The following is a 25,386-nucleotide window of genomic DNA, read 5'->3' as shown; positions in this document are numbered from 1 at the left end:
TCCCACAAAGCGCTGCCAGCTCCTCGCAGCAGCGCTGCGCTGCCCCGGGCTGCCGGCGTGGCTCAGAACGCATCCGGGGATGCTCAGAGGTGTTTGGGGGCGTTTGGGGGGGCGTTGGGGGCACTTTGGAGGATGCTCAGCGATTTTGGGGGAGTTTTTTGGGGGGGGAGCGCTGATGGATGCTTGGAGGAACATAGGGAGGTGATCTGGGAGGATTTTCGGAGATTTTAGGGGGATGTTGGTGAACGTTCAGAGGTGAAATGCTGTGGGGGATCTTTCAGGGGATGCTTTGGGAGATGGTTTGGGGAATGCTACGGGGCAGCTCCGGGGGTGCTGGGAGGGGCTTTTTGAGGGGATGCTCTGCGATGGTCCAGGGAATGCTGCTGGGTTGCTCTGGGGGACGTTTGATGTTGTAGGGGTGCTTCAGAGATGCTTGGAGGAACGTTTCGGGGGTGTTTTGGGGTGCCTGGTGGGATTTATGGGGGTGGTGCTCCCCAGTAAGTGATGTTTTCAGGGTTCAGATTGCGTTTTTGGGATGCTCTGTGGGATGTTTCAGGGAGACGCTCTGAAGGCTGTTTGTGGGTTGCCTCGGAGGATGTTTCAGAGGGATGACCTGGAGGGTGTTTTTGGGATGCTTTTGGGATGCCTGAGGGGAGATGCTCTCGAGGGCGACTGCAGGATGCTCCAGGAATTGTGGGGATGATGCCCTGTGAGGACTCTTTGGGGTCGTGCTCTGGACTGTCTCTAGAATGCTCCGGGGACGCTTTAGGGATGCTCAGGGATGTTTCAGAGCGATGTCCCGGGGGCTCCCAGGGCACGCACACCCTCCACACCACCCTCTCCCCCTCCACCCCCCACCCCTTTCCGCCCGCGGCGGGACGCGAACCGGGGACGGTGAGGGAGGGCGGCACGTGGGGGAAATGGGCGGGAAAACGGGCGGGAAAATGGGCGGGGCCGCGGGCGGAAGTGGCGCCAGGATTCAAACGAAACGCTGAGGCGGAAGCGGCGGTTGGTGCGGTCCGCTGTGGGGCTCTGGGGGGCAGGAGTTCGAAGGGGGTCTACGGCTCAGGCGGGGCGAGTGGGGCTGTGCGGGGTGGCGAGGGGGGATGGGCTGTGGGTGCGGTGGGGTCTCTGAGCAGTGAGGGGTCGCACGGGGGCGGGGGATAGCGGTGTAGGCCGCGGGTCCGCGCTCACCCCCCGTTTCTCCTCAGGAGCGGCCCGGAGCCGTGCCGGAATGCCGCCATCCTCCGGACCGCGGCCGCCGGCGCCACGGGGGGCCTTGGGACGTCCGGCGAGACCACCGCGGACGGGACGGGCGCTGCTGGGCGAGAGGAGCCTGCGGGTGGCCCCGGTGGGCGCCTGGGTGGAGAGCGGCCCCCGCGAGCAGAGCCGTGCCTTCGTGAGTGCTGCCGGGCCCCGCCGCGGGGGTGGCGCGAGCTCCACCTGGGGCTGCAGGCAGCTGGGAGCACGAATTATTTTCTCTGATGGGGTCCCGAGAGGCCCAGGTGCCCGTGTAGCCCCCCCCCCACATGCACTGAATTTGCTCACTGCATTTTTTATGAGAAACGTTGATTTCAGAAGCGATCAGATGAAGGCCCTTGCTGATTCTATAGAGAGCTGCTGTTGATTACTTGATTTTTTACACCACCCACTGTAACTTTAGCTGGATCTCTGTTTCTAGCTTGCTATTGGCAGCTGACCTCTACCATAGGTAACAAAGCTAACAATTACTGGCATTTTGCCCCCTACCAGTTCTCTTTGTATTGTTTGCCACCTCTCTGTTTGTGCCTAAAGGATGTTTGTGAGCAGAGGTTTTATTCCAAGTTACTGATTTAAAATAAAGAAATGCTGTAGGGTTTTGAGCACCCCTCTGACGTACATCCATTAGAAATACTGAAGAAAATCTTCTCTGGTGCTTATCTCAGGGATTTCTGCTTTGTGGGTTATTGTAAGAGGACTAAAAGTGCATTAAGTATAGGATGATGAGTTCAGTCCCCTTTAATTAATGTCAAAATGTTACAGAAGCTCCTGTGCTTCTGCAATGATTTATTTCCATATTGTAATTTAAATTCTGAAAGGTTGAGATAATATATGGAAATGAATTGTCTCTGTATTCATGCAACTTCCACTGCCAAACTTTGAGATGAGCTGGAGCTTTCCTGGGGCTCAGGTTTTGAAGCCAACTGAGAGCTGCTGGTCGTTGTTGGGGGCTGAGCCTTTGCAGTGCATCAGAGCACCTTCTGCATGTTTGCCACACGCCAGCTGTGCTCTTGCCTCCCCTTTGCCCTTGTGCCTTCAGGTGTGGGCAGAGTTGTGTGAGGTTATTGAAGCTTGTTTAATACACCTGCGTACAGCAGTGGGTCGTATTAAAAAATTAAATGAATGCCTTCAATCAGCATTGCTAATGAGATTGCCAGCAGGGAGCATGGCGAGTTGGAAATGGCATCTTCAGTGCTGCTAGTACTGTGGAGTTCTGCCTGCCTTCATGCTGTGGTTGTGCCAATGGGGTCCTGCTGCCATTCGTTTTCCTGGCACTGAGGTGTGGGGTGCAGCCATCCCTGCGATTTGAGGCTGTAAAAGTATGTGGTGGGTGGTAGGATGTAACCCATACCAACCCCACAGCCCTGTCTGTCAGCTGCTTACAGTGGCTCCACTTATTGCCCTTCGATCTCTTCCTCAAAGCTGTGTTTGATGTAAAGCAGTATAAAGCTGAGCATCTAAATAATTAAAACTGAATTACTCTGCAGCTGGTGACAATCTGCCCCTGCAGATCCCTTTTCCAGGGTTTTGCCCAGTGACTTATCTGGCAGCCAGGAAATGGAGCTGGTTTTCTTTAAGCCTTGGTAGTGTTAGCAGGATTTTCTGTTGTGGCTTCAACTGGGAACTATGAAAACCTAATTTCTAGGTCATTCCTTTTAATCTTTCACTTTGGATGGTAAAATCACTGTCAGAGCAGTAGCTCTGCCTGTGCTGTGGTCTGCAGTGTTTGATATGCGTCCAGCACTGCTCTTGCAAGACACTCAGTGAGAAATGCACAGAGCATTAATGTGACCTGGGCCAGCCCTGTTCTTTGGCTTCGAATATTTGAGCATCCGTTTGTGGAACGGTGATCAGGAGTCACTGCATCAGGCTATGCTCTTATTTTTCCTTTCTGTGCATGGGGTCAAAGGAGGAAGCGTGTGTGCTCTGTAACAGCACCTGGCTAGTTAGATTTGATTCTAGCCAGTAGCAATCCAGTATACGTTGTCCAAGCTGGGACTTTGCACACTTGAAATAAAATATTATTATGAAGCTCACTGGGTGCTGCTTATCTGGCCTGTTGCTGCAGGTCTTTGGAGGGGAAGCAGGGATGTGGGCTGCAGTGTTGCAAAACCACGTGAAATCTGCTTTCATCTCTTCCAGGCTTCGGCATTTCAGGTTGAGGAGGAGCTGAAGGAGCAGCAGAGGAGGAAGGCGATGAGGCTGAGGCACTTCCAGGGAGAGGTGAAGCGCCGGGTGAACCAGCAGCTCAAGATGAGAAGAAAGCAGCAGCTGCAGAGGTCTTGTGAGGCGGTGAGCAGCTCCTTCTCTCTGCCGTCCAAAGCAGCGTCCCTCTAAACTGGTGAAAAAACATTATCAACCCCAAGTTAGGGTATCAGTAAGAGGAAACTTGTGGCTCCAGCACCACTGCTGCAAGGGGCAAACCCACAAGTAAGGCAGCCCAACACCTTGGCTTGCTCTGATGCTGGAGGTGCACTGAGCCTTCTGTTTCAATGGAAAGGTCGCTGGCTCTCTGGGGCAATATCTAGAGAACAAAGTCCTGCTGACCCCTCAGATCTCGAGTGTTAAAAAATAGCCAGGCTGAGTTGTGAATGGTGCAGGTGTCTCCTGGTTGTGTCAGGGGAAAGCAGCATGTTTCTGCTAGTCTCTTCACATAGCAATTCCCAAGCAGCAATTCCATGACATACTCTCATTTCCCTCCAAGAGCTTGTTTTAGATGATCCTTTGAATGTATTATTTAATCCTTCCTCCTCTTAAACTCCAGTGATGGTTGCCAGAAACTCACTGTACAGTGAGAAAGGGAAGTCCTGAAATACCAACAATTCTGGACATCCTGAGGGTGTTTGGGCTGCTTCCAGCGATGAGAAGGCACGGTCGAGTGGGAACGTCCTCAGGTTACTGCCAGAACCACTCAGAGCAGAGAGCTGCCAAGCTGCTGGTGTTTGCTTGTGGTTCTTTAGAGTCCTGGTTTTAACCGCAGGAGGGTGCGATCCTGTAAGCTTAGCATGAGCTTCTGCGGAAGCACATGCCAGCCAGGTGGGAGATGATGACTGGAGATTTGCACATGGCTTTTTACCCTGGCAGACAGAGAAGGAGATCAACCTCGCCGTGCAGTGCTTGGGCTCGGTGCTGCAGCAGACCCCCCAGAAGAACACGTGTGTGTTCCGGAGCCGCCCCCTGCCCGCCATCTGCAGCCCTGCTGCCCTGGCACAGCAGGAGGAGCACGGAGTGCCCAGTGAGCCCTTCCAGCAGCAAGCTGCCCAGGTGCGTGGGGCCCATCCACCCTCATCCTTTCCACCCCTGTTCCATTGTGCTGAGTGCTTTAGGGTTAAGATGGAAAATGGGCGACGTTTTGTTTTCTACCCTCTTACAACACTTGCCTAGTATGTTTATATATTTTATGCTGAACAAAGCATTGGCTTATGCTTGTTTTTAACAAATGTTGGTGTACTGCTCCGTAGGACACTTGTACTTGCCCCGCTGCTTGCAGATACAGTGAATTTTTGTTAAAACCTGCTGCAAATCCTCAGCTGTGACCTATTGCTGTGCTGGGATGCCATGTTAGAGAGGAGGCACTAGATGGTGCTACCTCACTGAGCGTGTGTTCTGCAGATGGACTGTGTGGGACCCTGAAATCTTGCGAATGTGTTGTAAGGACTGTCGTGTTTTCAGTAGTGGTTATGGTGCGTTTGGCACATTATAATGTGTTTATTGAGGAGCTGGTGTTGAGCAGGGCCCATTGGGATGCCTCCTTCATGTAAATGAACTCCTTGGTGCAGCACTCCTGGAGGACATCTGCTGACTTGTGTCCATCCTTCTGTCCTCCTCACGACAGCTCAGCAGAGCCATGAGACAAGTCCGGCGCAGGCTGGCATCCTGTCGGACGGTGCCCAAAGGCATGGAGGCCCCAGAGCTCCCCGGCGGCACGTGGACACATGGCCAGAGGCAAGATGTGAGTGGGGCAGCTGGGCAGGGAGTGAGTTACCTGCAAGGCCGTGGGCAGGGCTGGTGCGAACTGCGAACCCGAAGAGTCACTCGGGGAGTTTCTTCAGCAAAATCTGTGGCTTTGTGACCCTGGTGGTGACGTACCTGCCCAGGGACGAGCAGGGCCCGAGGGCTCTGTTGCGTGGATGTTTCTGTTCTTGCAGCCACCTTTCAGAGAAGGCAGCAGGACAGTGGGTGGAAACACCTCTGTTTGCAAGATTAATGAAAGATAAACTAGGAGGTCAGAATTTAATTTAAATAATATTTTAAAGGCTTAGACTGTAATCTGGGGATCTGGGAGGAATGCGGTGATCGGCCCACCCCTTGTGTGCCCTTCAGCAAACTTCAACTGCTCTTACTGCAGCAGTCTGTTTTGTGAAGGTGACAGAGACCTGGAGGACCTTCCTCATTCAGGGCTGGCTTCAGGCAGACAGTTGTTGGCATGCATCTCCTTTTCTCAGAGCACTAAGAACATAGGAGCCGCATAACAAGATTAGTCCCAAGTGCCTGACCTTTTGTGCTGTTGAATTTCATCCTGTTCTGATTGCTCAAGATCAGCTTTATGCCACAGCTACTGGCATAACTGTGTCCTGCTTTGTATGCCAAGTCCTTTTTTTAACTGATGTACTTTGCCCATCTGCAAGTTCTGGAGAATGCTAGCAGCAGCCCAGCCTGCTGTTTTGTCTCATTGCCTCCACTGGAGCCAGCTTCCTGCCCGTCTTGCACTTCTTCATTCCCTTCTCTTTTCGGGTTCATCAAAGGTGAAGTGCATTTTGGCTAGCTGTTATCTAGAAAATGCCTTTTATGTAAGGGCTGGTCTGACTCTTCCTGCTCCGTACTATTGGGTGTCTGTTTGAGAAAGTTAGCTTTGTGAACAAGAATTGCAGAAACGCTGTAATTATGGCTCAAGGAACTTGTATTTATTTCAAGCACCACATGTAGCTTCTACTCAAGTCCTCGATGCTCAGCAAGATGGAGAGAGAACATTACTTAGCTGTTGGTGCTGCATCCTGACATGAGTAACACAGCCTGTGCAACGCAGGCCCTTGGAGCAGACAGCGGCTGTGGGATGGGTGGTGTGCGAGTCACACGGGTTGTCCACAGCAGTGAGGAACGAGTCTGGGAGAGGCTGCGGGTCACCACATGCACCCTTACCTGAGCTGCAGAAAAAGGCTGATCTGTGCTTCCTTAAAACCTCTGACAAGAAGGCACTCTTAGCTTTTGTAGGCAACTTTAGTCCAGAGTGAATATGTTAATTCATTGCACTGCTTTCTTGTATTATTCCAAGATAGAAAAGAAAAGAGGTCTTTTGTTAATGTGAATCTTTCTTCCTGCATACACCCCTGGTTTCCATGGTCATAATTAAGACAGCAGCTTATTCCCTCCTTTTCGGGGGTAAAGGCTGTTGCAGTTAACAGCTTGATGAACTGTTGCTCTTCCTTTTTGTTTGTCCTGATTGAACTTCCTTGTGCTGCCTTCTCCATCCAGTCTCTTTCATTTGGATGCAAGCATTTAAACTGTTCTGACACTTCTACAACTTCACGTGGTTATGGGGTCTGTGAATGCCATCAAGCTGATATCACCCTGGCTGGTAATGAAATTATTGAGCAGTGCCCACTTAGTCCTTTCCTTTCTCAGCAAACCCGGTGTGACCGAGTCTTGATAGTGTTTGTCATCACTACTGCAAGTCCTTTTAATGGTTTTACCTAATAGATGTTTCCTTCCCAAAGTGCTGAATTAGGCCATGTCAAAAGCTGTGCTAAAACTGAGACGTGTGCCCATTCCTCAGGATCTAGCTCTCCTCTTGTGTCTGAGGGGGCTGCTACCAGCTTGTCTGCCAGTCCTGGAGGTAGCCTGGGGCAGGTCCTACACACTTACAAAAGCAGTTTCAATTTCTAGGAATATTCTGACTTTTCTCCTTCCAGGTTTAGTCCCGGATTTTCCTTGCTGCTGTTACTAGCTCAGAATGCTGCTTTGGCTGAAGGCTGATGCACACAAGCATAAGATGGTGGTGTGCCTGGTGTCCTCTGATAGCTGTCCCTCTCCTTGTCCCTTCTCTACTGAAAGCCTGATTTCTTGTTACCTTGATGTCTCTTGTTTTACTTACAGCCTTGGCCTTTGTGGCACTTGTTTTATGTCCCTGTGTGCTTTTGTTGTCTCCTACGTGATTCTTTTTGTAATCTGACCCATGCTCCATTTCCTCTGTGCTCGCATTGATCATGGGCACCAAAAGAGCTTGGAGCTGAGCCAGGTTTGTCTCGCTGTGCATCGTGGCTCTCCACTCGGGCAGAGTAGCTTATACTTGTTCAGTTAGCATTGCTTACTGGATCATCTGCTTTTTCAGTCCCGTTTTCCACATTTTGCTTTTGTTTTTCCTTCTTCCCAATAAAGACTTGCATTCCCTGTGACTGTTAAACAAGAAGTCTATTTCCTGAAACCACTGCTGGTCTGTCCCAGGGATTTCTTTTCAGGTCAGACATTTTTCAGAGATCTTGCTGGTCTGTTTCCTGCTGCATGTCTTTCCCAGGCAGATATCTAGATTGCAATAGCATGGAAATTACTGGTCCTGTGTTCTGGGTGATCCTGCTCACCATGCCTTTCGTTGCTTTGTCTTTAGTGTTTGTAGGTCTCCAGCATGATAGCACCCGAATTCTTTTCCCCAGCTGATTGTTCCCCAAACGTTTGTTTTTTTTCTCTGCAGTTTCATTTCCTTCTGGCTCCAGGCTGCCCTCCATGCCCCATGTATTGCAGCAGCACAACCATCCTGGGCAATTCCTGGCTTGACCCACATTCCTCCTGTTGATTCACTCTGCAAGCACTTCTGCTCTTCCCTTCCTGTCCCTGTTTCTATCCTGCTGAAGGGATAGCAAGGAAAAAAAAAAAATCTGGCTCAGAGCTTGCTTCTGGCATTTTGATTTTTAGTTTGTAGGAAACAATCTGCTGCCTCTCAAAATATTTTAATACCCTTTCAGGAGCCTGCCCACTTACCATCTGAACGAGCACAGAATGAGCGTCGCTCAAGCAATCCTGCTCACCTCACATCCTTGCAGTCAGGAAGTGTTGCCTAGAAAGGTGTAAAGGTGTTTTCTTTCCATCACCCCACACACTTCTGTCCCTGTTTCTGCAGTTGGTGAGAATGTAGTCAGGAGCCACCCTGCTAGATTTTCTGGCTCTTAAGCCCTGCGGTGATGTTTGAATACATTGCATTGCTGCCTGCCAGATCTCAACTAGCTTCTCAGAGCAGGTGCCCTGAGGTTAAAAGTATGTCTAACCCTTACTCGAGGACATTGCTTTTGCATTCTGCACCTAAAGCAGTCACATTTGAACCTCATGTTTCCTCCTCTCTCCTCCAGGAATCAGTGCTGTGTGCCCCGGTGTCCACTGAATATGAGAACGAGGAGCTTATTCTAGCAGGACATCATGATCTTCCAGCTGAACTGAAAGACCAGATGACAGCTCCACATCAGGCTGAGCAAGATGATGATTTTTACATCAAAGTGGAATTTAGAAAAGTGAGACATGAGTCTGGGCCAGTTGAACTTAAGAAGTGCAAGTCTTTGGGGGTTACGTTCAGGCAAGGGCAATGAGGCTGCTGTTGTAGTTCCATTTGCACCTTCACACCTGGCAAGCTTGTGCCTGCTGTCACCTCTGGTCAACAAAGACCAAAGAGTGTGAAAGCAAGGTGAGATCGGTGGCTTGGAGAAGGCTCTGTGGCGTGCACCGCACAAGGGCTCTGCAAGAAGGTGCACAGGAACTTGTATCTTGATCTGTAGGCACAAGAGCACCGTTTTTAAGTGCTTGGAGCCTGTTAGTAGGTAAGTGTAATGAGAGCTCTGTTCCTGCTCTTAGAACAGCCGTATCGTTTTGACGTTGTGCTCTCATGGCTTTGATCTGAGCGCTGCGGCTTCCAAAATGGTTTCATGTGCGCCTGCCTCATCATGCCAGTTGTCTCATGCTCAGCAGAAATCTGAGACTCACTGTGCAATTGCACTGGGTGCTTAATCAAGCTCCAGGCTGGGGCAGCAGGACCGCAGCTGTCCCGTGTCCTTCTGCCCTGCTGGAGGCAGTGGTGGGATGGGAGAGCTGTGCATGCATCAAACTGGCCAGAATCCTCTGTTAAAAGGGGAAAAAACAGAAGATTTTAGAGGAATGAGCCGAGATCGCTCATCCTTAGGAGCACCATTAATGTGCATGCTCCCAAGAAGGGAACTAATGTATTTATCGATGGGTTTTCTGTTTTCAGGCAGCTTTATTAAGCATCTGAGGTATGGAAATGTTTTGCCCTTTGGATTACTTGGAATAGTTAGCAAATACAATATGGCTGAAGCAGTATGTGCCTCTTGTTTGGTGGCTGGTCCAGCTGAAATACTGACTTGACAAATACCTTGAGTGGAGTGAAGAAGGCAGAGGGTTTGGGGAGATGCTGTCTGTTGTCCTCTGCACTTTTCCCTGTGTTGCTATTGTTTTCTTGCACTTCATGAAGTTCACAATGAAAGTTCAACAGGTGAGAGGGTTTTATGAATCCTTATTTGGACTGAAACAGAAAAGTCTAAGGGTACCTCTAGAAGAGTTTTGTCAAAGCTTTGTTCTGCATGCTCCCACATGGAGATGCAGAACATGTCTTCTCTCTGGTGATGGGGAGAAGCCAACCCACTGGAGTGGTGTGGCACTGATAAGCAGCTGAGCTCCATCCCTCTGCTCGGTCATTCCCACTCTTCAACAGAGCAGGGTGAGAAAATATGATGGAAAAAACAGCTCGTGGGTTGAGATGAGGATAGAATCACAGAATGGCCAGGTTTGGAAGGGACCTCAAGGATTGTGAACCTCCAACCCCCCCTGCCACATGCAGGGCCACCAAACTCCCCATTTAATACCAGACCAGGCTGCCCAGGGCCCCAGAGATCACTCACTGATAAGTCTTCATGGGGAAAAACAGATTTGATGTAAGGAGATGAATGTAATTTATTGCCTATTGATAACAGATTAAAGTAGTGAGAGCTAAAAGCAAACTAAAATTACTTGCCTTCCCATCCACCCTCCTCCTCCTGAGTGGTGGAAGGGAACAGGGAATGGCATTCAGGTGCTCCATCTCTGCTGCTCCTTCATCCTCACTACTTCCCTGCTCTGTGTGGGTCCCTCATGTGGGATGCTGTCCTTCTGAAGTGATCCTGTGTGCAGCTAATGTCCCCAGTGTTACTCTGGGGATTACGCAGAGAGGACCCACCTCCAGCCTGGAGGACTTTCTGGAGGAAAGAGGAAGGTTGATGCTGCTCTCCTGTTATCTTTCAGTTCTCTGATGGATCAGCGAAGGATTTGAGCTCACCTGAGTCTCTGCAGAGAACGACGCTTGGTTGTCGAGCTCCCCTTGTCCTGTGGGCTGGCATAGACCAAGAGGAAAGCAAGAAGCAGGTTTGTCTGCTGCAGCTAAGTGCTCATTGTTTTGTGTCTGTTTCAGGAGTAAAATGCACGGGAGCTAGGTGATGCTGCTGGCTCAGAGAAGAAGCCTCTGGAGCAGCAGTGGTGCACGAAGCATCTGCTGAGTTTGTCAGTGCTGATGGTTTCTTGAGCAAACCCACCAACTTCCTTTTTTTTTTTTCTTTTTTTTTCTTTTTTTTTTTTTTTTTAAGTCTGTTGTGACCCTATGTGCCAACACTAGTTGCTATTCCCACAGTATCTGGGATCTGAATGATGCAAAAATGCTTAAAAATGCTTTAGGAAAAAAGGTTTGGTTCCTTCAACCTTGCGAAATACAGGTTGTGAGGTGCTGTGATTTGTTCTCTGCAGTTGCATGGAGAGAGAGGGAGGAGCTGCCAAAAATGCTCAGTGAAAAGAAAAGAAAAAAATGGAACAAAGCCCCAGTTAATCTTGTTTGTGTATGAGGCTGGGAGTATAAAAGGTTCCCTGCATATCAGCACACAGCAGGAGGGATGGTGGCTTTCAGGCTGCAGCCCTGATGCTTGCAGGAGCTTGGCTGTGCTCCGTGTGAGCTGCTCCGCTTGGTCAGCACAAGGCAGGGAGTTTCCTTCCTCTTGGCTGGCCCTTTGCTTGAGCAGAGCAGTGCTGCTTAACTCAATTCAGGAGTGGCTGAAGCTTATTGGGGTTTGCTGTGTGCTGCTCATGGGATCTGGCCTCTTTCTGTAGCGTGCTGAGGGTCTGATTTAATCACCAGGACCAATGTGTGGCCAACACTTTGGCTCATGTTAATGCAGGAGAGGTGAAGAGGTTGCTTCTCTTGGATCCCTTAAGAAAATGGCTTATTTTTTCCTGCTTCCTTCTGACTTGAACATTTTTTTTTTTTTTTTCCCCAACTTATTTGTAGTCTACAGCTTAAAACTCAAAAGGACTTTGAACAAATTGTGTTTTTGTTCTTTATGTGCATTTTCTAACAAGCTGATCCAGAAATTCAGTTGTGGTTTCTAGAAGTCGTGACAGCAGCTGGGGTTTGTCAGACTGTTCCTTCCCCCCTTTGGTTCCTTCTGCCCCTTGCTTTGTATCTTCTTGGCTCTGATTCATTCTGAGATAACTGGTTTTGCAGCAGGATCTTCCATGTGGTTTTTTTCCATCCAGCTTTCTGTCCTTTCAGCCTGCCAATCTCTCCTGTGCCTTTACATCCAGCTGTGCAAGGCTCTGCAGAGAACAGGGTGAACACCCTCAGCCCAAAGCTCCTGGTATTGATGAGGAAGCCTGTGCCTTGAGCTTGCTGGAATCGTGGGGCTCAGGCATGCTGCATGCTGACTGCTTCCCCTTCAGGTGGGAGCGCTTTGCCTGTAAGCTTTAGCCAGCGGCTTTCCTCCCCCTTGCTGCAGCTGTGGGTTTAAGCTGAAGCCCAAATACTGAATGTTTGCAGTTCTGCATGTGGTGAGTTCAGCTTGGGGTTGTGCACTGTTGTTTATACCACACTCCTTTAGTGGGATTAGGTGGGAAATAGGACTTTTTCCAGGAGGAAAGCAAGAGTTCAGATGAGAGATTCCTTATCCGTGGGAGGATCAGTCAGAGAGCACTGGTACAAAGCTCTCCAGAGCTCCATGATGCTTTGGTTCTCCTTTCCTCATCTCTCCATCTCTTTCTTCAGTCCTTGGCTGTTAAGAGACTTCTGAGGATCCTTTGGAGAAAGAGTGAGGATTCCATCTTGGTGATCTCAAACTCCAGAAGTCAATCTTGAGTGTCTGTACTACCTAATATTGAGTCTGCTCCAAGGCATCTTTCTCAACGCTGCACCTTCATTCCTGCAGCGTCGGATCGAGTACCTGCGGTGCAGGCGTCTCTTCATGAGTGCCGAGCGAGAGCAAGTGAAAGAGCAGCAGAGGCAAAAGGAGCGGCAGAGGAGGATTGCTGGGTGAGTGCATGTGGTGAGCAGCACCCTGTCATGTGCCCCTTGCAGCCCACCCTGCAGGGCATGGAGGCTTTGTGGAGACTCCAACACCCCATGATAGCACCTCTTCTGACTCCTTTGCCTCTTTATGAACTTTTAAAGATGAATCAGGAAGTCAGCTGAGAGAAGCCCTTCCTGTGTTGGTGCACAAACCATTAACTCGGGTGGGTTTCATTCACCTGAAACAGGAACAGAGACCCACAGGCTGTGCTGAGTCCTTTGGAGGCACCCAACAGTTCTCTGTTGAGTTTGTGAGTCCCCGTGCAGCTCTGGGGGGAGCTGGGAGCTGAGGTGTCAGGCTTGGAGAGACGCGTTTCGCCGCAGCACAGTTCCCTGGGACACCAACACCCAGCCCTCGTGCTGCTGCCACTGTCAGAAACATTGGGGTGAGATTGGCATTGTTCTTAAGCCAGTCTTCTCTGGATTTTTATATCAGACCCTTCACCCCAACAGCTATAAACATTTGTAAGGCATAATAAAAACTTATTTTAGCATTTGTTCCCAGAATGAAAAACTCATTATCTACGTGGAAGTCTCCCTGTGTTTTGGTGACTGGGTCACCTTTTTCCCGTTAGGGGAGTCCTTAAGGAGAAGCTCTGCAAATTCGCACTAAAAGAAGAAAGATGCTCCATATTTTTGTCTTTGACTTGCTCTGGCATAAAATAACACGTCTCCCTGATCTCCTTGTGCTCTGACTCTGGTTCTGTGGGACCAGGCTGTGAGGGCAAGATTTGGCCATTCCATTCAATTTAAGCACAGTTTCAAAAAAGGAGTGTAGCCCAGCTGCCACCTGCAGCCAGTTCCAATCAATCTGAGGGGATGACCAGCAGGCAGCAGAAATGCTCCAGCCCTTAAGTGACTCCAGCCTGCTGCAGTGCAGCGTCCTGGAGTGTGAGGTCTTGGTATTTTTTTGGTGGTCATTTTTTGGACAGAAATTGCAAAGAAATGTTTCTCCAGCCACATTCCTGAAACTTAAATTGTTGCTCAGAGATTTGGAGGCACTTTTTGCCCTGCAAGTGCTGGTGAAATGCAAGGGACTTCATAGTTACTGATGGATCTTTTTTTTTCCCCTTTTCTTTTCGTAGTTGCAGGGGCTCTGCTGGGCCTGCAAGCTGCTCAGCAAAAAAAAAAAAAAAAAAAGCTGTTTTTGCAATTTCTTTGTGTAATGCTAAGCTGGCCTTGGCCTTGGTTTGTATAGTGGAAGATTTATGGCAGTATAGTTAAGGCACTATTACCACTTCATAAAAAAGAGTTTATAACTTGACAAGAGAAGTTTGGTTTCAGTGCTTTCATTCCGAGCATTCGTATTTGACCCAACAAATAGAGTAACATCTAAATGTCCCATTCGATTATGCTTCCTTCCCCTGGCTTCTCCCTAGCTTTGATATTCTGAATGCCTTTTGGCAGAGATCAGGGTGTAATATGTGATAACATTTGGGACTCATCAGCGGGAATAAAATGGCACATGCTTTGGTTTAAAGTCTTTGTGCTTTGTAATTGCCACTTTCAAGGGAATGTGCTTTGCAATTTTTGAGTTACACAATCCAGATTCCGTGAAAGGGGTTGTGGTGCCATGTAGGTGCAAGGGAGAGTGAGGCAATGGGGAAAGGTTTAGTTAAAAAAGGAAAAATTAACTTCTTGGAGCCCATTCAGAGGTGGTATGGGATCCTTGGAGTTTTTCTGTTGTGCTTCTGCAGCCTTATTTTCCTTGTCATTGACTTCTTGCAAGGACTGCTTAAAGCAGAGTCCAAACTGCCCAGCTCGAGGAAATCAAACGTGGGAAGGCTGAGCAATTGTCCCCAGGACCTGCTGCTCTCTGGGTGGGTATAAAGGACTTCAGGCACCATTCTTAGTTTCTAAAGGGTGGAAGAGCATCTCGGGAGGCTTTTTAAGAGCACTGCAGTTGGCTTTTGAAGAACAGGAGTGTGTGTCACTGTGGGTATTCATGGTCCAGCACCTGTCTTGGTGTGGAGGTCATGTTGGGAATCTTCTTCCCTGTCTGAGGAGGTCAGTGAAAGCTCTCTGTGCCTGCAGGATCAAGAGCAAGAAGGAGAGCCAGCGCCAGGTGGAGGAGCAGAGGATGCAGGAGGTGGCTAAGCAGCAAAAACCTTTCCTGGGGGATGGTGTCTGCAAAGTTCTGGCCCAGCTTGAACTGGAGGAGAGGAGGCTAAACAAGGTCAAGCAAAAAGAGGAGCGAAATAAGGAGTACACAAGGTGAGCTGGCAACGGCTGGGCCTCTGCTCCTTGTGCTGAGCCTAAGTGACTGCTTTGTGCCTTGCAGGTATGTCGAAGCTTTAAGAGCCGAGGTGAAGGAGAAGATGAAACTGTACAACATCAACTTGCCTCCCCTGTGCTCCTGCAGCTCTGACTTCTGGGAGTCCCACCCTGATACCTGTGCCAACAACTGCATCTTCTACAAAAACCACAAAGGTAGGAACTCCTGCATCTCAAGAGGAGATGGCACAGACCCTGCTGAGGGTGTGGGTCTGACCGTACCGAGAGAAATCAAACAGGCCAGATGTCATTCATTCTGTGCTTCAGGTACACCTTAACTGCACAGATGTGCACCAGCTGCTGGCTTGCCTGATGCAAGACTGGGGCAGCTCAGGCATGGTGCGTGGGGAGGAGCCGGGTGCCTGGCTGCTCCTTACCAGTCCCTTCTTCCTCTGTCTCTTCAGTGAGCTCCATGGCATCATCAGCAATATGCCAACCGCTGTGGCAGAGCGTTAATTAACTGCTGTAATGTTGACGGGGAGAACAAACAAACTGGTTAAGGACATGGGAACCCAGTGGCTTTTGTAGTGCTCTGCTTAAATGCCAAATCTGCTCTTGGGAGATTGCTTGTAAGAAAGCGATGGAAATCTTCTTCATGTGAGAGTGCTCTGATCTCGGCCAAACACCTGGCTGAGTAATTGGGAGTCATCCGCTAGGTGGCTTTCCAAGCTGTAGAAATGGAAGCCTTATAGAAACCTCTGGCTGACAATAGTGCTCTGTAAGGAGGATCCTACAGGTGGCTGTATAGCCTGTAGGTTGTAAAAAGAGTGTGGGAAACTACAGGCATCTTGATGTTTTTTTTTTTTTTTTTTTTTTCAATAGCAAACAAAAAAAGTGTTTTTCTTGCATGAGAAGCCTGAAGCTTTTAATCAGTGAAATGCTCATCTTGTAACACTGCTGCTCCCTTTCCCTCCCAGCCTACAGCCAAGCACTGCAGTCTGTCATCTCATCCTGTGACCTGGTGGATGGAAGGCAGAAGCTGCCCCTCTGCCACCTTGCTGCTCTCTGCACCTGCCCTGCAAAGCTGTGAGGAGGGCAGCGGTGGCCTTGCTGCAGTGTCTCAGGGCCGGAGCTGCACCGTGCCGATGCGTTTCGATGCAGTTTGTGCTCAGGTTTGCACATCTTGGACTAGGTGCAGTTGGCTATTGCACAGGACAAGGGCAGGTGTGGAGGAGCAGATTGCTCTGTGCCCTTGGTTAGAGTCGAGCACTTGGATTTCATGTTCAACTGCAGAATAAACTGCAGCACAGATGATGCTCTTTGGTCTCATTTGCGGTGAGAAATGAGCAGAAAGGTGCCTGGGGTTGAATGTCATGTTGTCTCATGCATCGCTGAAGCCCTGCGCCAGCAGTTGCTTGCAGAGGCTTTTGCTGCGGGTGTGTGCCCAGCTGCTGGAGGTTTGTCTGCTGCCTGCCCTTCACCCGCCCTGCTCGCTTTGTGGAGGTGGGAGCCTGGGCACCCGGCTGGTCTGGGAATGGGGTGCATGCTGCAGCTGCTTTGGATGGAGAAGCCCTCTGAGCCCAGACCCCGTCCCTCTCTTTTCTGTTCAGTTCCATATCGTGCACCCTGGCCCCTGACTCAGAGCAAGGCCTATTGCTTGCTGCTTTCTTCCAAATGAGCACCTCTCTAATTACAGGGCAACACCCAACCCACGCTCCTAGGGCCAGCGGTTTCCTCTGTGAAGAAGGGGCTTTGCTATGGGAAAGGTCTGTTTCATCTCTTGGCACAGCTCTTGGGATGCTGGGACAAACTTGTTCTGAGCAGAAGGCTGCTGTGTGGCACCCACAGGGCTGCTCCTCTTGCTTTGCTGGGGCCCTGAGTATCTCTGAACTGAAACTCCATGCCGCCAGCTCCCCATCAAAGCTTCATTTTCTTGCATCCTGCTGGGATGCCGTGATGACCAAGCCTCCTCTCTGCTATTAACCCAGGCAGGAAGGGCAGGCGCCCAAGCATGCAGCCCCACTGCTGCTGCCGCTGACCCCGAACCGTGGCCGGAGGTGGCTCAGCACCATGGTGCCAGCACTACTCATTAACTGGGATTTGCGTCATGGGAAGACACTGAAGATGGCCCTCGAGGGTCGCCCACCTCGGCCAACCCACGAGGATCAGGGCTGGGGTGTCTGCGTCGCCTTGCTTGTGCCCTGGGGCTCCAGGGAGGCAGAGGACCCGATTCCTGTCCATCCCGTGGGCTGTAGGCTGCATCGACGCTGAGCTTAAAGGGATGGTGGTCAAATAGAGCCACGGTCAAACCGCTGTCACCATCTGTTCCTTTGGGTGATGCTGAGCCCTGCTCACGCCCCATCACTGACAGTTCTGTGTAGTGGCAGTGTCAAAATCCACGTCAATCGACTTCGGTTCGTCCGAGGCTGTGCAGCAGGTTGGCCTGGGGCAGCCGATCCCGCAGCCCTTCCGTGTGCTGCCGGGGGATGGGGCGCAGGGGGACCTGAGAGCCGCGGCCGTGGGGATGCCGGCGCTCCTGGGCAGCCGTGAGCTGTGCCCCGATTTGTTCCTCCTTAGTTTCTCTTCGTCCTCCTGTTTTTGTTTGTTTTCTTTCCACTTTTTTTCCCTTCTAAATTTTTTCTGATTTCGTTATTTTGTCTTTTTTTTCCCATTTTTTTCCCTACTTCCTTATCTTTTGTGTTCTCATCTTTCTTTTTCATCTTTTTGTTCCTCTATTTTTCTGGTTTTTTTTTTTCCATTTTTTCTTTTTTTCCCCTGTTTTATTTTCCACTTTTTTTCCTTTTCCTGTAATTCCCTTTTGCTCTTTTTCTTTACTTCATCATTTCCTCTTTTTTCATTATTTTTGTTTGTTTTCCCTTTATTTTGTTTTCTTTCCATTTTCCTTATTTACATTTGTGTGTGTGCGTACTTTTTTTTTTCTTTCCCCCTTTTTTCCCCACGCTTCTGTTTTGTTTTTTCTTTTATTTTTTTTTTTCCACCCCTCCTTTCTTCTCTTTCTTCCCCCTTTTTCTTTTCCTTCTTTTTTTCGTTTCTCACTTCTTCCATCACCTGTTTAGCTTTTTTTTCTCCCCATCCCCCCCGCTGGGGCGGGCAGTGCGGGGCTCGGGGCGGTCCCTGGGCGGTGCCGGGCGGGGAGCGGCGGCCCCGGGGCAGTAAAGGGCCGGGAGCGGGAGCGGGGCGCGGCCCGCCGCTCGCCATGAGGGCAGCGCTCGCTCCCGGCATCCGCCTGCTGCGCGCCGTGCCCCGGGACAGCCGGTGAGGGAGGACCCGGCGGGGACGCGGGATGGGCAGCGGGGGGACGTGGGGAGCGCTGCGCTCCGCTTCACGGGGATGCGGCGGACGGGGATGCGGCACGTGGCAGGATGGAGCTGCCGCCCTCGCACCTCGCTCCTGCCGTGTCGTCCGTATGGGCTGCGTGCCTCCCCGGCCTCGGGCAGTGGTGGGCAGAGGGGCCGGTGCGGCTCTTGGGCGCTGGGAAAATGCTGCCGGGTGCCCCGAGGCTCAGCCTCGCAGGGCTGCTCCAGGCAGAGGATGCGTGGTGCTGGGGGAGCCCCTGAGCGCGCCCCTGGGAGCAGTTAGGGATACTGGGTTCCCCCTCGGGACACGCAGAGCCTGGGTTGGACGCTTCTGCAGGCATCCCGTCTGTCCTGTCCTGCGGGATGAGGTGCCGAGTCTGCGCCGGGTTAATGGAGCAGATCGCTCTGCAGCCGCGGCCGAACAGCCCGGTTGCCGCCTGCTTCCGCTCTGCTTGCCCTGCTCTGCTGCCGTCTTTTCCACCCCCCAGTTTGTCCCTTGGGCTCGGGACTCACACGGGACGTTTCTGTTCCTCTTTCTAACTCACAATGCCCTGCAGTGCTCAGCAGTGATTTCATTATAAAATTATTTATTCGGAGTGGGAAACAGTGATTTCTACACCACGTTAGGGCCCCAGCCACCCCCACCCCCAAAACAGAACTGTGCCTTGGCTGTGTGGGGCCCCTGGGTGTTCTGACACCATGCTGTGGGAAGAAGTGAAAATGTGCTGACTTAAGGTCTTGTAAAATGGCTTTCCATTGTTTTTGTTGCATTTGGTTTCGTTTTTTTTTTTATCAGGATGCAGAGTCCCACTCTTTGGGTTGGGATCTTCCAGGTGCTGTTCTTCAGCTCTGCTCAGAGCAGCATCCTCTGGAGACACCTCTCCCCATTTTTCCCAGTTTCCCACATTTAATTGGAGCAAACAGGAGGGAACAAAGCGTGCAGCCGCCCTCCCTTTCCATTTCCCAGCTCGGAAATGAGTGCTGAGTGCTGGCAGTGCTGTGACTCCACCACGCTTCCACCCGTGGCCCCGCGTGACGTGGGGCTGCAAGGCCAGAGAAGCCCCAGCCCAGCCAATCACTCCGTTAGCAATAATCCCACTCTTATCTTTTATCCCAATTACAACCCCAACCTCAGGGCACTGCACTGCCTGGGGAAATGACTATCTGGAGCTGATCCACCTAGTAGAAAGTCCTCCACCATCCTCATAGGAACCAGGAATATTCAGGGGGAGAACTGAGAGAAAATGGCCCCACTTTTCCCCTTTTCCATGCTTTTCAAAGGAAGGTGCTCAGCTCTCCATCACAGGCTAAGAGTAGTATGCCTACAAATATTGCAACCACTTCCTGCAAGGATCCATCCTATGTCCTGCTGACTCTCATCCTCCTGATCTTATACTGAAGAATGGAATTTTTTGAGGTGGTAACTGGGTTTTTTCCCCTATCCCTGACTCCCCTGTCCTGCAGCTACCGTGGACTGACGCTAGTGCTGACCTTCCTCTCCTACACCAGCTACCACCTCTCCCGAAAACCCATCAGCATCGTCAAGGTGAGCGACATGGCACCCCGTACCCACATCCCATCTCCTGTATCCTGGGAGGATCCCTGAGGACCTCCCTGGACTGCACTCATCCCATTTGCTCTGTGCACCCTTCCAGAGCCAGCTGCACCTCAACTGTTCGGCACTGGGCACCAACCCCCACAACGACTCCAACAGCACCACGTGGTGCAGCTGGGCGCCCTTCGGTAAGGCTGGTACCCAGCACCCCAAACGCACCCAAATCTCAGCTCTGTGCCTGAAGGCAGTTTCAGTCATTAATGGGTTAAGCTGGGCAGGGAGGGGACCAGCACTCATTAGGCTGGAGGTGATTAAGTGGTGCAGGATTGTGCCCTGTGCCCCAGACCAAAGGACAGTGAACGCTGAAATCAGGACAGGGTGGTCTGGCTCCCAGCTCCCAGCCCTACAGCCCGACCTGGGAGGATCTGTGAGGTGGGGATGGGGATGGGGATGCAGCCGCAGCCCTAATGCTTTCTATTCTCCAGATCAGGACAACTACAACGAGCTTTTTGGTGCTCTGGACAATGCCTTCCTTGTGGCGTATGCCATCGGGATGTTCATCAGGTACAGGGGCTGTGCTCATGTTCCCCACCTCAGCCCCCGCTCCCCGTTTGGCACCACTGCTCAGTTTCCCATGCTCTCTCCACAGTGGCATTTTCGGGGAGCGGCTGCCGCTGCGGTACTACCTGTCAGTGGGCATGGTGCTGAGTGGGATCTTCACAGCACTCTTTGGCTTTGGCTACTTCTGGAACATCCACGTCCTGTGGTACTTCATTGTTGTGCAGGTGTGGCCTGACCTCATCTCAGTTTTGGCGTTTCCTCCCCGCTCAGTGTGGGCGCCGATACCGCCCGCCCAGTTTGGCAGGTGCTCCCAGATCACGCTCTGGGATGTCGCTCTGCTTCCTCCTGCTGGGAAAAATACCCACGTTTGGGTGTTTGCTCTCTCCCTGCCAGGTGTGCAATGGGCTGGCACAGACGACCGGCTGGCCCGCAGTCGTGGCATGCGTCGGGAACTGGTTTGGGAAGGGGAAGTGAGTGCGCGTCCCTGTCCCCGTGCCTCCTGCTCACAGCCGATGCTCATCCCACTGTCTTGCCCCACAGGAGGGGTCTGATCATGGGCATCTGGAACTCACACACCTCTGTGGGCAATATCCTGGGCTCTCTCATTGCGGGCGTCTGGGTGTCCTCTGACTGGGGCTTGTCCTTCATCGTGCCCGGCATAATCATCGCTGTCATAGGCATTATCTGCTTCTTCTTCCTTGTGGAGCGTGAGTGGTGATGCGAATACCCGGCATAGATTTTCTCTTTGCTTATTTCCAAGTGGTTTTGATGACCCCTAAAAGCAATTTCATTTTGGAGGCAAGCAGGGATGTGTCCTCGGTGCCGGGAGCAGACCGAGCACCACAGGAATGCTCAGCATCCTTTGGGATCACACCCTGGCCTCCCTGATGCATTGTCTTCTTGTAGTTAACTTTGCTCAGAAACATTTTGGGAGGTCTTGTGGGTTTTTGTGGGGATGTTTCACTGCCAGGGACGTGGCCCCTGCAAGGCAGTGCTCTCAGGGGTGCCTTTTCCTCCCACAGGTCCTGAGGACGTTGGCTGCAGCCCCCCCCAGCAACACGTGAGTTCCATCGCTGTGCCTGGGGTGGGTGCATGGGGAGCCTGCAGCCACACAGTGCCAGGGATCAACTAGCTTGTAAATGCCTCGGTGCTGTCAGAAATCTGAATGATGCCTGGCTGTTGGGATGCTTACTGCATTGGTGCAGGCATCCTATGGGCCAGTTCTCAACCCAAGTCCTACCATCCCAGCAGCAAACTTTATCATTTCAGCAAACCTTAAGGTTCAGCCCCACATCTACTTGCTTTTAGGATGCATCAGATGAGAAGGATCCCGAAGGGGTGACCTCTGAGGACTGCAGCAGCACTGACTCCAAAAAGCTGGCTGAGGAGCTTGAAGCCATCAGCTTCCTCGGGGCACTCTGGATCCCCGTGAGTCCCTTCCTCCATACGGCCCTGGCAATAAAATTAGTGGAAAAATGTGCTCCTGATGCCGTCTTCTCTCCTCACAGGGTGTAGTGGAGTTCTCCCTTTGCCTACTCTTTGCCAAGCTGGTGAGCTACACCTTCCTCTACTGGCTGCCACTTTACATCGTGAATGTTGGTGAGCTTTTGGAGATGGCAGAGCAGAGCAGGGTAGATTCAGCCCCTCCTCACCTGGCTTCTCACCCCGCTCCTCTTCCTGCAGCTCACTTTGGTGCCAAGGAAGCTGGAGACCTGTCCACCCTCTTTGATGTTGGCGGTATTTTAGGTTTGTGGTGCGCCTGGGTGCAGGCTTGGATCAATCATTAGGGTCAATCCGGGGTCTCTCTCACCCAGGCTCACCTTTCCCTTAGAGAAAATATCTTTTGGAGTGGAGAGTTGTCCGTGGGTGCAGAGAAACCATGCGCAGGCAGCCAGCTCACGGATAAATGACAGCCCTTCTCTGATGCAAACATACTGAACTTGGATGTTCAGTCTTTAAGATATTTAACTTTGGGGGCATCTCGCTCAGAAGATGGGACAAAAGAGCATCCCAGTGCAGTGAACCACTTAATTTGGGGCTAACCCAGCGTGGCACTGCTTTGCCCTTGGGACTGATGTGATTCCTTTATTGCAGGCGGGATCTTTGCTGGCCTCATTTCTGACTACACTGGTGGCCGGGCCACTACGTGCTGCGTGATGCTGGTGGTGGCTGCTCCCATGGTAAAAAAAAAAAAAAAGACACCAAAGGGATCTTTGTTCTCCATCCCACTCTGTTTTAAAGCCTGGGCAATACTGCGGTGAAACCTTGGGGTCTCACTGAGCCAGTCCAGCTTTCATCCCTTTGCTTTGCACCCTGAAAGCTGAGAGCCCAAGCACCTGCGTGTAGCTCACCTGGCTTTGCCACCATGAAACACAGCTCATTAGCTGTAACCCAATCCATGCTGACTTGCAGCTGTGAGCCTTCTTCCCACAGCCCTTCTGAAGCCCTTCTGGAACCACGTGCACCATGGCCACATCCAACAGCCACAACAGCACTGCTGGGGCAAATCGGTGCCTGGCGAGCAATGCTGTGCCATAAATTGCTACAACCTGTCTGTCTGGCATTCAGTCTGTTGGGACACAAGGCCAAGCCTGTGCTCACCACTTCCCAGCCCACTTGAAAGGGGCTTCAAGCTCAATGCAGTGATGATTTGGGTCCCCAAGGGGCCCCCATCCTGCACCTAGGGTAATGATGCTGTGAAATTTCCAAGGAAAGTGGGATACTGAGGATGGGTTTGTGCTTTGTCTGTCTTCCAGCTGTTCCTGTACAACTACATTGGACAGAATGGCATTGGCACATCTATAGGTAGGGAGCAACTGGGTGCAGTGATTCCAACACTGGTGGGCAGTGCAAGAAGTTCCACTCACTCTCCTGACTGCATTTCTCCCCTCAAGCTGGGGCTTAGGGCACCCTCCTGGCTTTATTTTGGGAAGGAGACCCTGGATGTTTTTTTCATTACCAAACCAGTGGGCTTGGCTGGGGAAAACATGAGCTGTTGAATGCGATGCACACAGAGCAGGACTCACTGGGATGATGCTCCCACATCCCGCAGCTCCTGGGAGCATTCAGCTTCTGCCTCTCCACCACATCCTGGCTCTGGGCTGACCCCAGGCCGTCTTTTTCCTTGCAGTAATGCTGATCGTCTGCGGTGCGCTGGTGAACGGCCCCTATGCACTCATCACCACGGCAGTGTCAGCAGATTTGGTGAGAGTCACGGGGCTGTGTGCATTTTTAGCTGTGTTCCCACTCCTGTCCAGAAAAGCAGGATGGTCACACTGTGCTTTCTTCCTACTGCTTCCTCAGTTCCCAGCTGTGTGACTCCTCTTTCTGTTCCCTTGCATCTCCCCTAAGCCTGTACCTAGTGGGAGAATTTGGTCACGAGTCACAAGAATGCCACATCCCTGCATACGCTCAGTCTTCCCATCTGACACATGGAAATTGCCAGCATGTGTGGTGCTTAGGCTGTTCTTCCTCCTCTCTTCTCTCTTCCCACAGGGAACCCATGAGTCCCTCAAAGGAAACGCAAGAGCTCTCTCCACCGTCACAGCCATCATCGACGGCACGGGATCCATAGGTCTGTACGGCCGGGGCTGCTGGATGTTCTGGTGCTGTGGGGCTGGAATGCCTTGCTCCCCTATTCCCATATCCTAACACCTCTTGTGTTCCCTGCAGGTGCTGCTCTGGGGCCTCTCCTGGCAGGGCTTATCTCCCCCACCGGCTGGAATAATGTATTCTACATGCTGATAGCAGCTGACGTCTTGGCTTGCCTGGTAGGTCTCTCCATGGAGGTTCCACAGCCTGAAGGTTCAGCCCCACAAACACAGCATTCCCCAGGAAAACCCCCAAAACGCATCTCCCAGCAATGACAAAGCTCCCACCTTTCCTCTTGCAGCTCCTTGCTCGTGTGGTGGTCAAAGAGGTGCGCGCATGCTATGGCTGCATGGCGAGGAAGAGAGGGTATGTCCAGCGTGGCATGGGGATGTTTGTGGGACATGGCCGAGGGATCGCAGTGCTGAGCACCATCCTTGTGTCTTGTAGCTCTAGTGTGCAGCTCACAGAGTCAGTGCTGGATGGGAAGTAGCTCGGTGTGAGTACCTCCGGCTGCACCCGCTTCAGCACCAGCACTGAATGCAAACACTGATCAGCCCCAGTGCTTGGCGTGTCACTGGCAGCCACACTCCAGCTGGAGGTGTCCCTGCTCGCTGGGGAGTTGGACCAGGCGGTCTTTAAAGGTCCCTTCCAACGCAAACCATTCTGTGATTCTATGATTGCAAATAATTCCATGGCCAAGCCAAAGGACCCAACCCCAGCGAGAGGGCGTGCTGCAGGCAGGCACTCAGCACATCCCCATCTCCAATGCCTTGGGACGCACAGTACTGATTAACTCCACACAGCCAAATTTAGAGGCTGCCCACCTGTGCTAATGAGTAGATGACGCTGCTAATCAGCTCACGGCCAGATTGCTGTGGGGAGGGTGCACCTAAATCATTTCCAAATCAGCACCGGCCAAACGCCACGGTGAGCCGTGCTGTGCAGCCCAACACGAGCTCCTCCATCTTGTGCCCGCAGGTGAGGAGCAGCGTCGGTCCTCCTGGCGGTAAGTGCGGCCGGAGCTGCGGCCCCACTGCCGCTTCTGTGCTGTCTGCACCGCGCTGCGGGCGGCGCCTCTGGGGAACGCTGCGGGGCTTCGGGCCGCTCCCGCTCTGCCTGGAGGTGCGGCGGTGGCGGATCTTCCCCTCGCACTTTCCTCTCCCCGCGGCCGGAGCCCGGGAGCTGCTTTTCCCTCCCTCCGTTCTCGCGGCTCAGCCCTCGCTCTGTCCCCGCAGGTTCAAGCGGTTCTGACGCGCCCTCGCCAGCCGTCCCGCGCTGCCGAAGGGTGAAGGCACGCGGCCGCCGTGCCGCCATGTCACCGTGCCACCGCGCCAGCCCCGGGCCTGTCCCGCCACCATTTTGTCTCGGTGGGAGGAGGAGGCGGCCAGGAGCAGCGGACAGTGTTGGGGCCAGTTCTGCGCCATCGGCTGTTTTATTAATAAAAAGGTGCAAAGCCTGCGCTGCCCACGTCTGTCCGGGTGCTGCGAGCTCCCCTGCTGCGGGCTCAGCCTGCCCTGCACGCAGTGCTGTGG

At 52.0% G+C, this 25,386-nt stretch overlaps 2 protein-coding genes across 17 annotated transcripts; both read left to right on the top strand.

Moving 5' to 3' along the window:
* The first annotated feature begins 28 nt into the window (after window positions 1–28).
* CCDC15 (coiled-coil domain containing 15) lies at window positions 29–16,144 on the top strand. 6 transcript variants are annotated; one of them, XM_048968323.1, is made up of 11 exons: window positions 29–89; window positions 1,212–1,399; window positions 3,403–3,552; window positions 4,345–4,524; window positions 5,096–5,212; window positions 8,598–8,756; window positions 10,534–10,653; window positions 12,477–12,580; window positions 14,651–14,830; window positions 14,979–15,046; window positions 15,808–16,144. In XM_048968323.1, the coding sequence occupies exons 1-11, from the start codon at window positions 80–82 to the stop codon at window positions 15,918–15,920; spliced, it is 1,389 nt and encodes a 462-aa protein (XP_048824280.1). In that variant the 5' UTR covers window positions 29–79; the 3' UTR covers window positions 15,921–16,144. The 6 variants fall into 6 exon arrangements, with proteins under 6 accessions (XP_048824280.1, XP_048824275.1, XP_048824278.1 ...); XM_048968318.1 differs by having other exon boundaries at window positions 14,898–15,046; XM_048968321.1 differs by lacking the exon at window positions 29–89 and adding an exon at window positions 955–1,017 and having other exon boundaries at window positions 14,898–15,046.
* SLC37A2 (solute carrier family 37 member 2) lies at window positions 15,901–25,285 on the top strand. 11 transcript variants are annotated; one of them, XM_048968313.1, is made up of 20 exons: window positions 16,534–18,106; window positions 19,612–19,693; window positions 19,803–19,890; window positions 20,188–20,266; window positions 20,352–20,487; window positions 20,657–20,733; window positions 20,804–20,970; window positions 21,286–21,323; window positions 21,572–21,691; window positions 21,772–21,862; window positions 21,947–22,009; window positions 22,358–22,443; window positions 23,020–23,068; window positions 23,394–23,467; window positions 23,759–23,837; window positions 23,936–24,033; window positions 24,156–24,220; window positions 24,302–24,350; window positions 24,833–24,860; window positions 25,090–25,283. In XM_048968313.1, exons 1-18 carry the CDS (start codon window positions 18,048–18,050, stop codon window positions 24,342–24,344), a joined length of 1,494 nt encoding a protein of 497 aa, XP_048824270.1. In that variant the 5' UTR covers window positions 16,534–18,047; the 3' UTR covers window positions 24,345–24,350; window positions 24,833–24,860; window positions 25,090–25,283. The 11 variants fall into 11 exon arrangements, 10 of the variants coding, with proteins under 10 accessions (XP_048824267.1, XP_048824265.1, XP_048824266.1 ...); XM_048968308.1 differs by having other exon boundaries at window positions 16,533–18,106; window positions 24,156–24,350; window positions 25,090–25,285; XM_048968317.1 differs by lacking the exon at window positions 24,302–24,350.
* The last annotated feature ends 101 nt before the right edge of the window (window positions 25,286–25,386 follow it).

Source organism: Lagopus muta, chromosome 22, assembly GCF_023343835.1.
Source record: "Lagopus muta isolate bLagMut1 chromosome 22, bLagMut1 primary, whole genome shotgun sequence".
NCBI classification, from domain to species: domain Eukaryota; kingdom Metazoa; phylum Chordata; class Aves; order Galliformes; family Phasianidae; genus Lagopus; species Lagopus muta.
The sequence above is the reverse complement of the archived record's forward strand: the minus strand, read 5'-3'. Positions and strand labels throughout refer to the sequence as shown.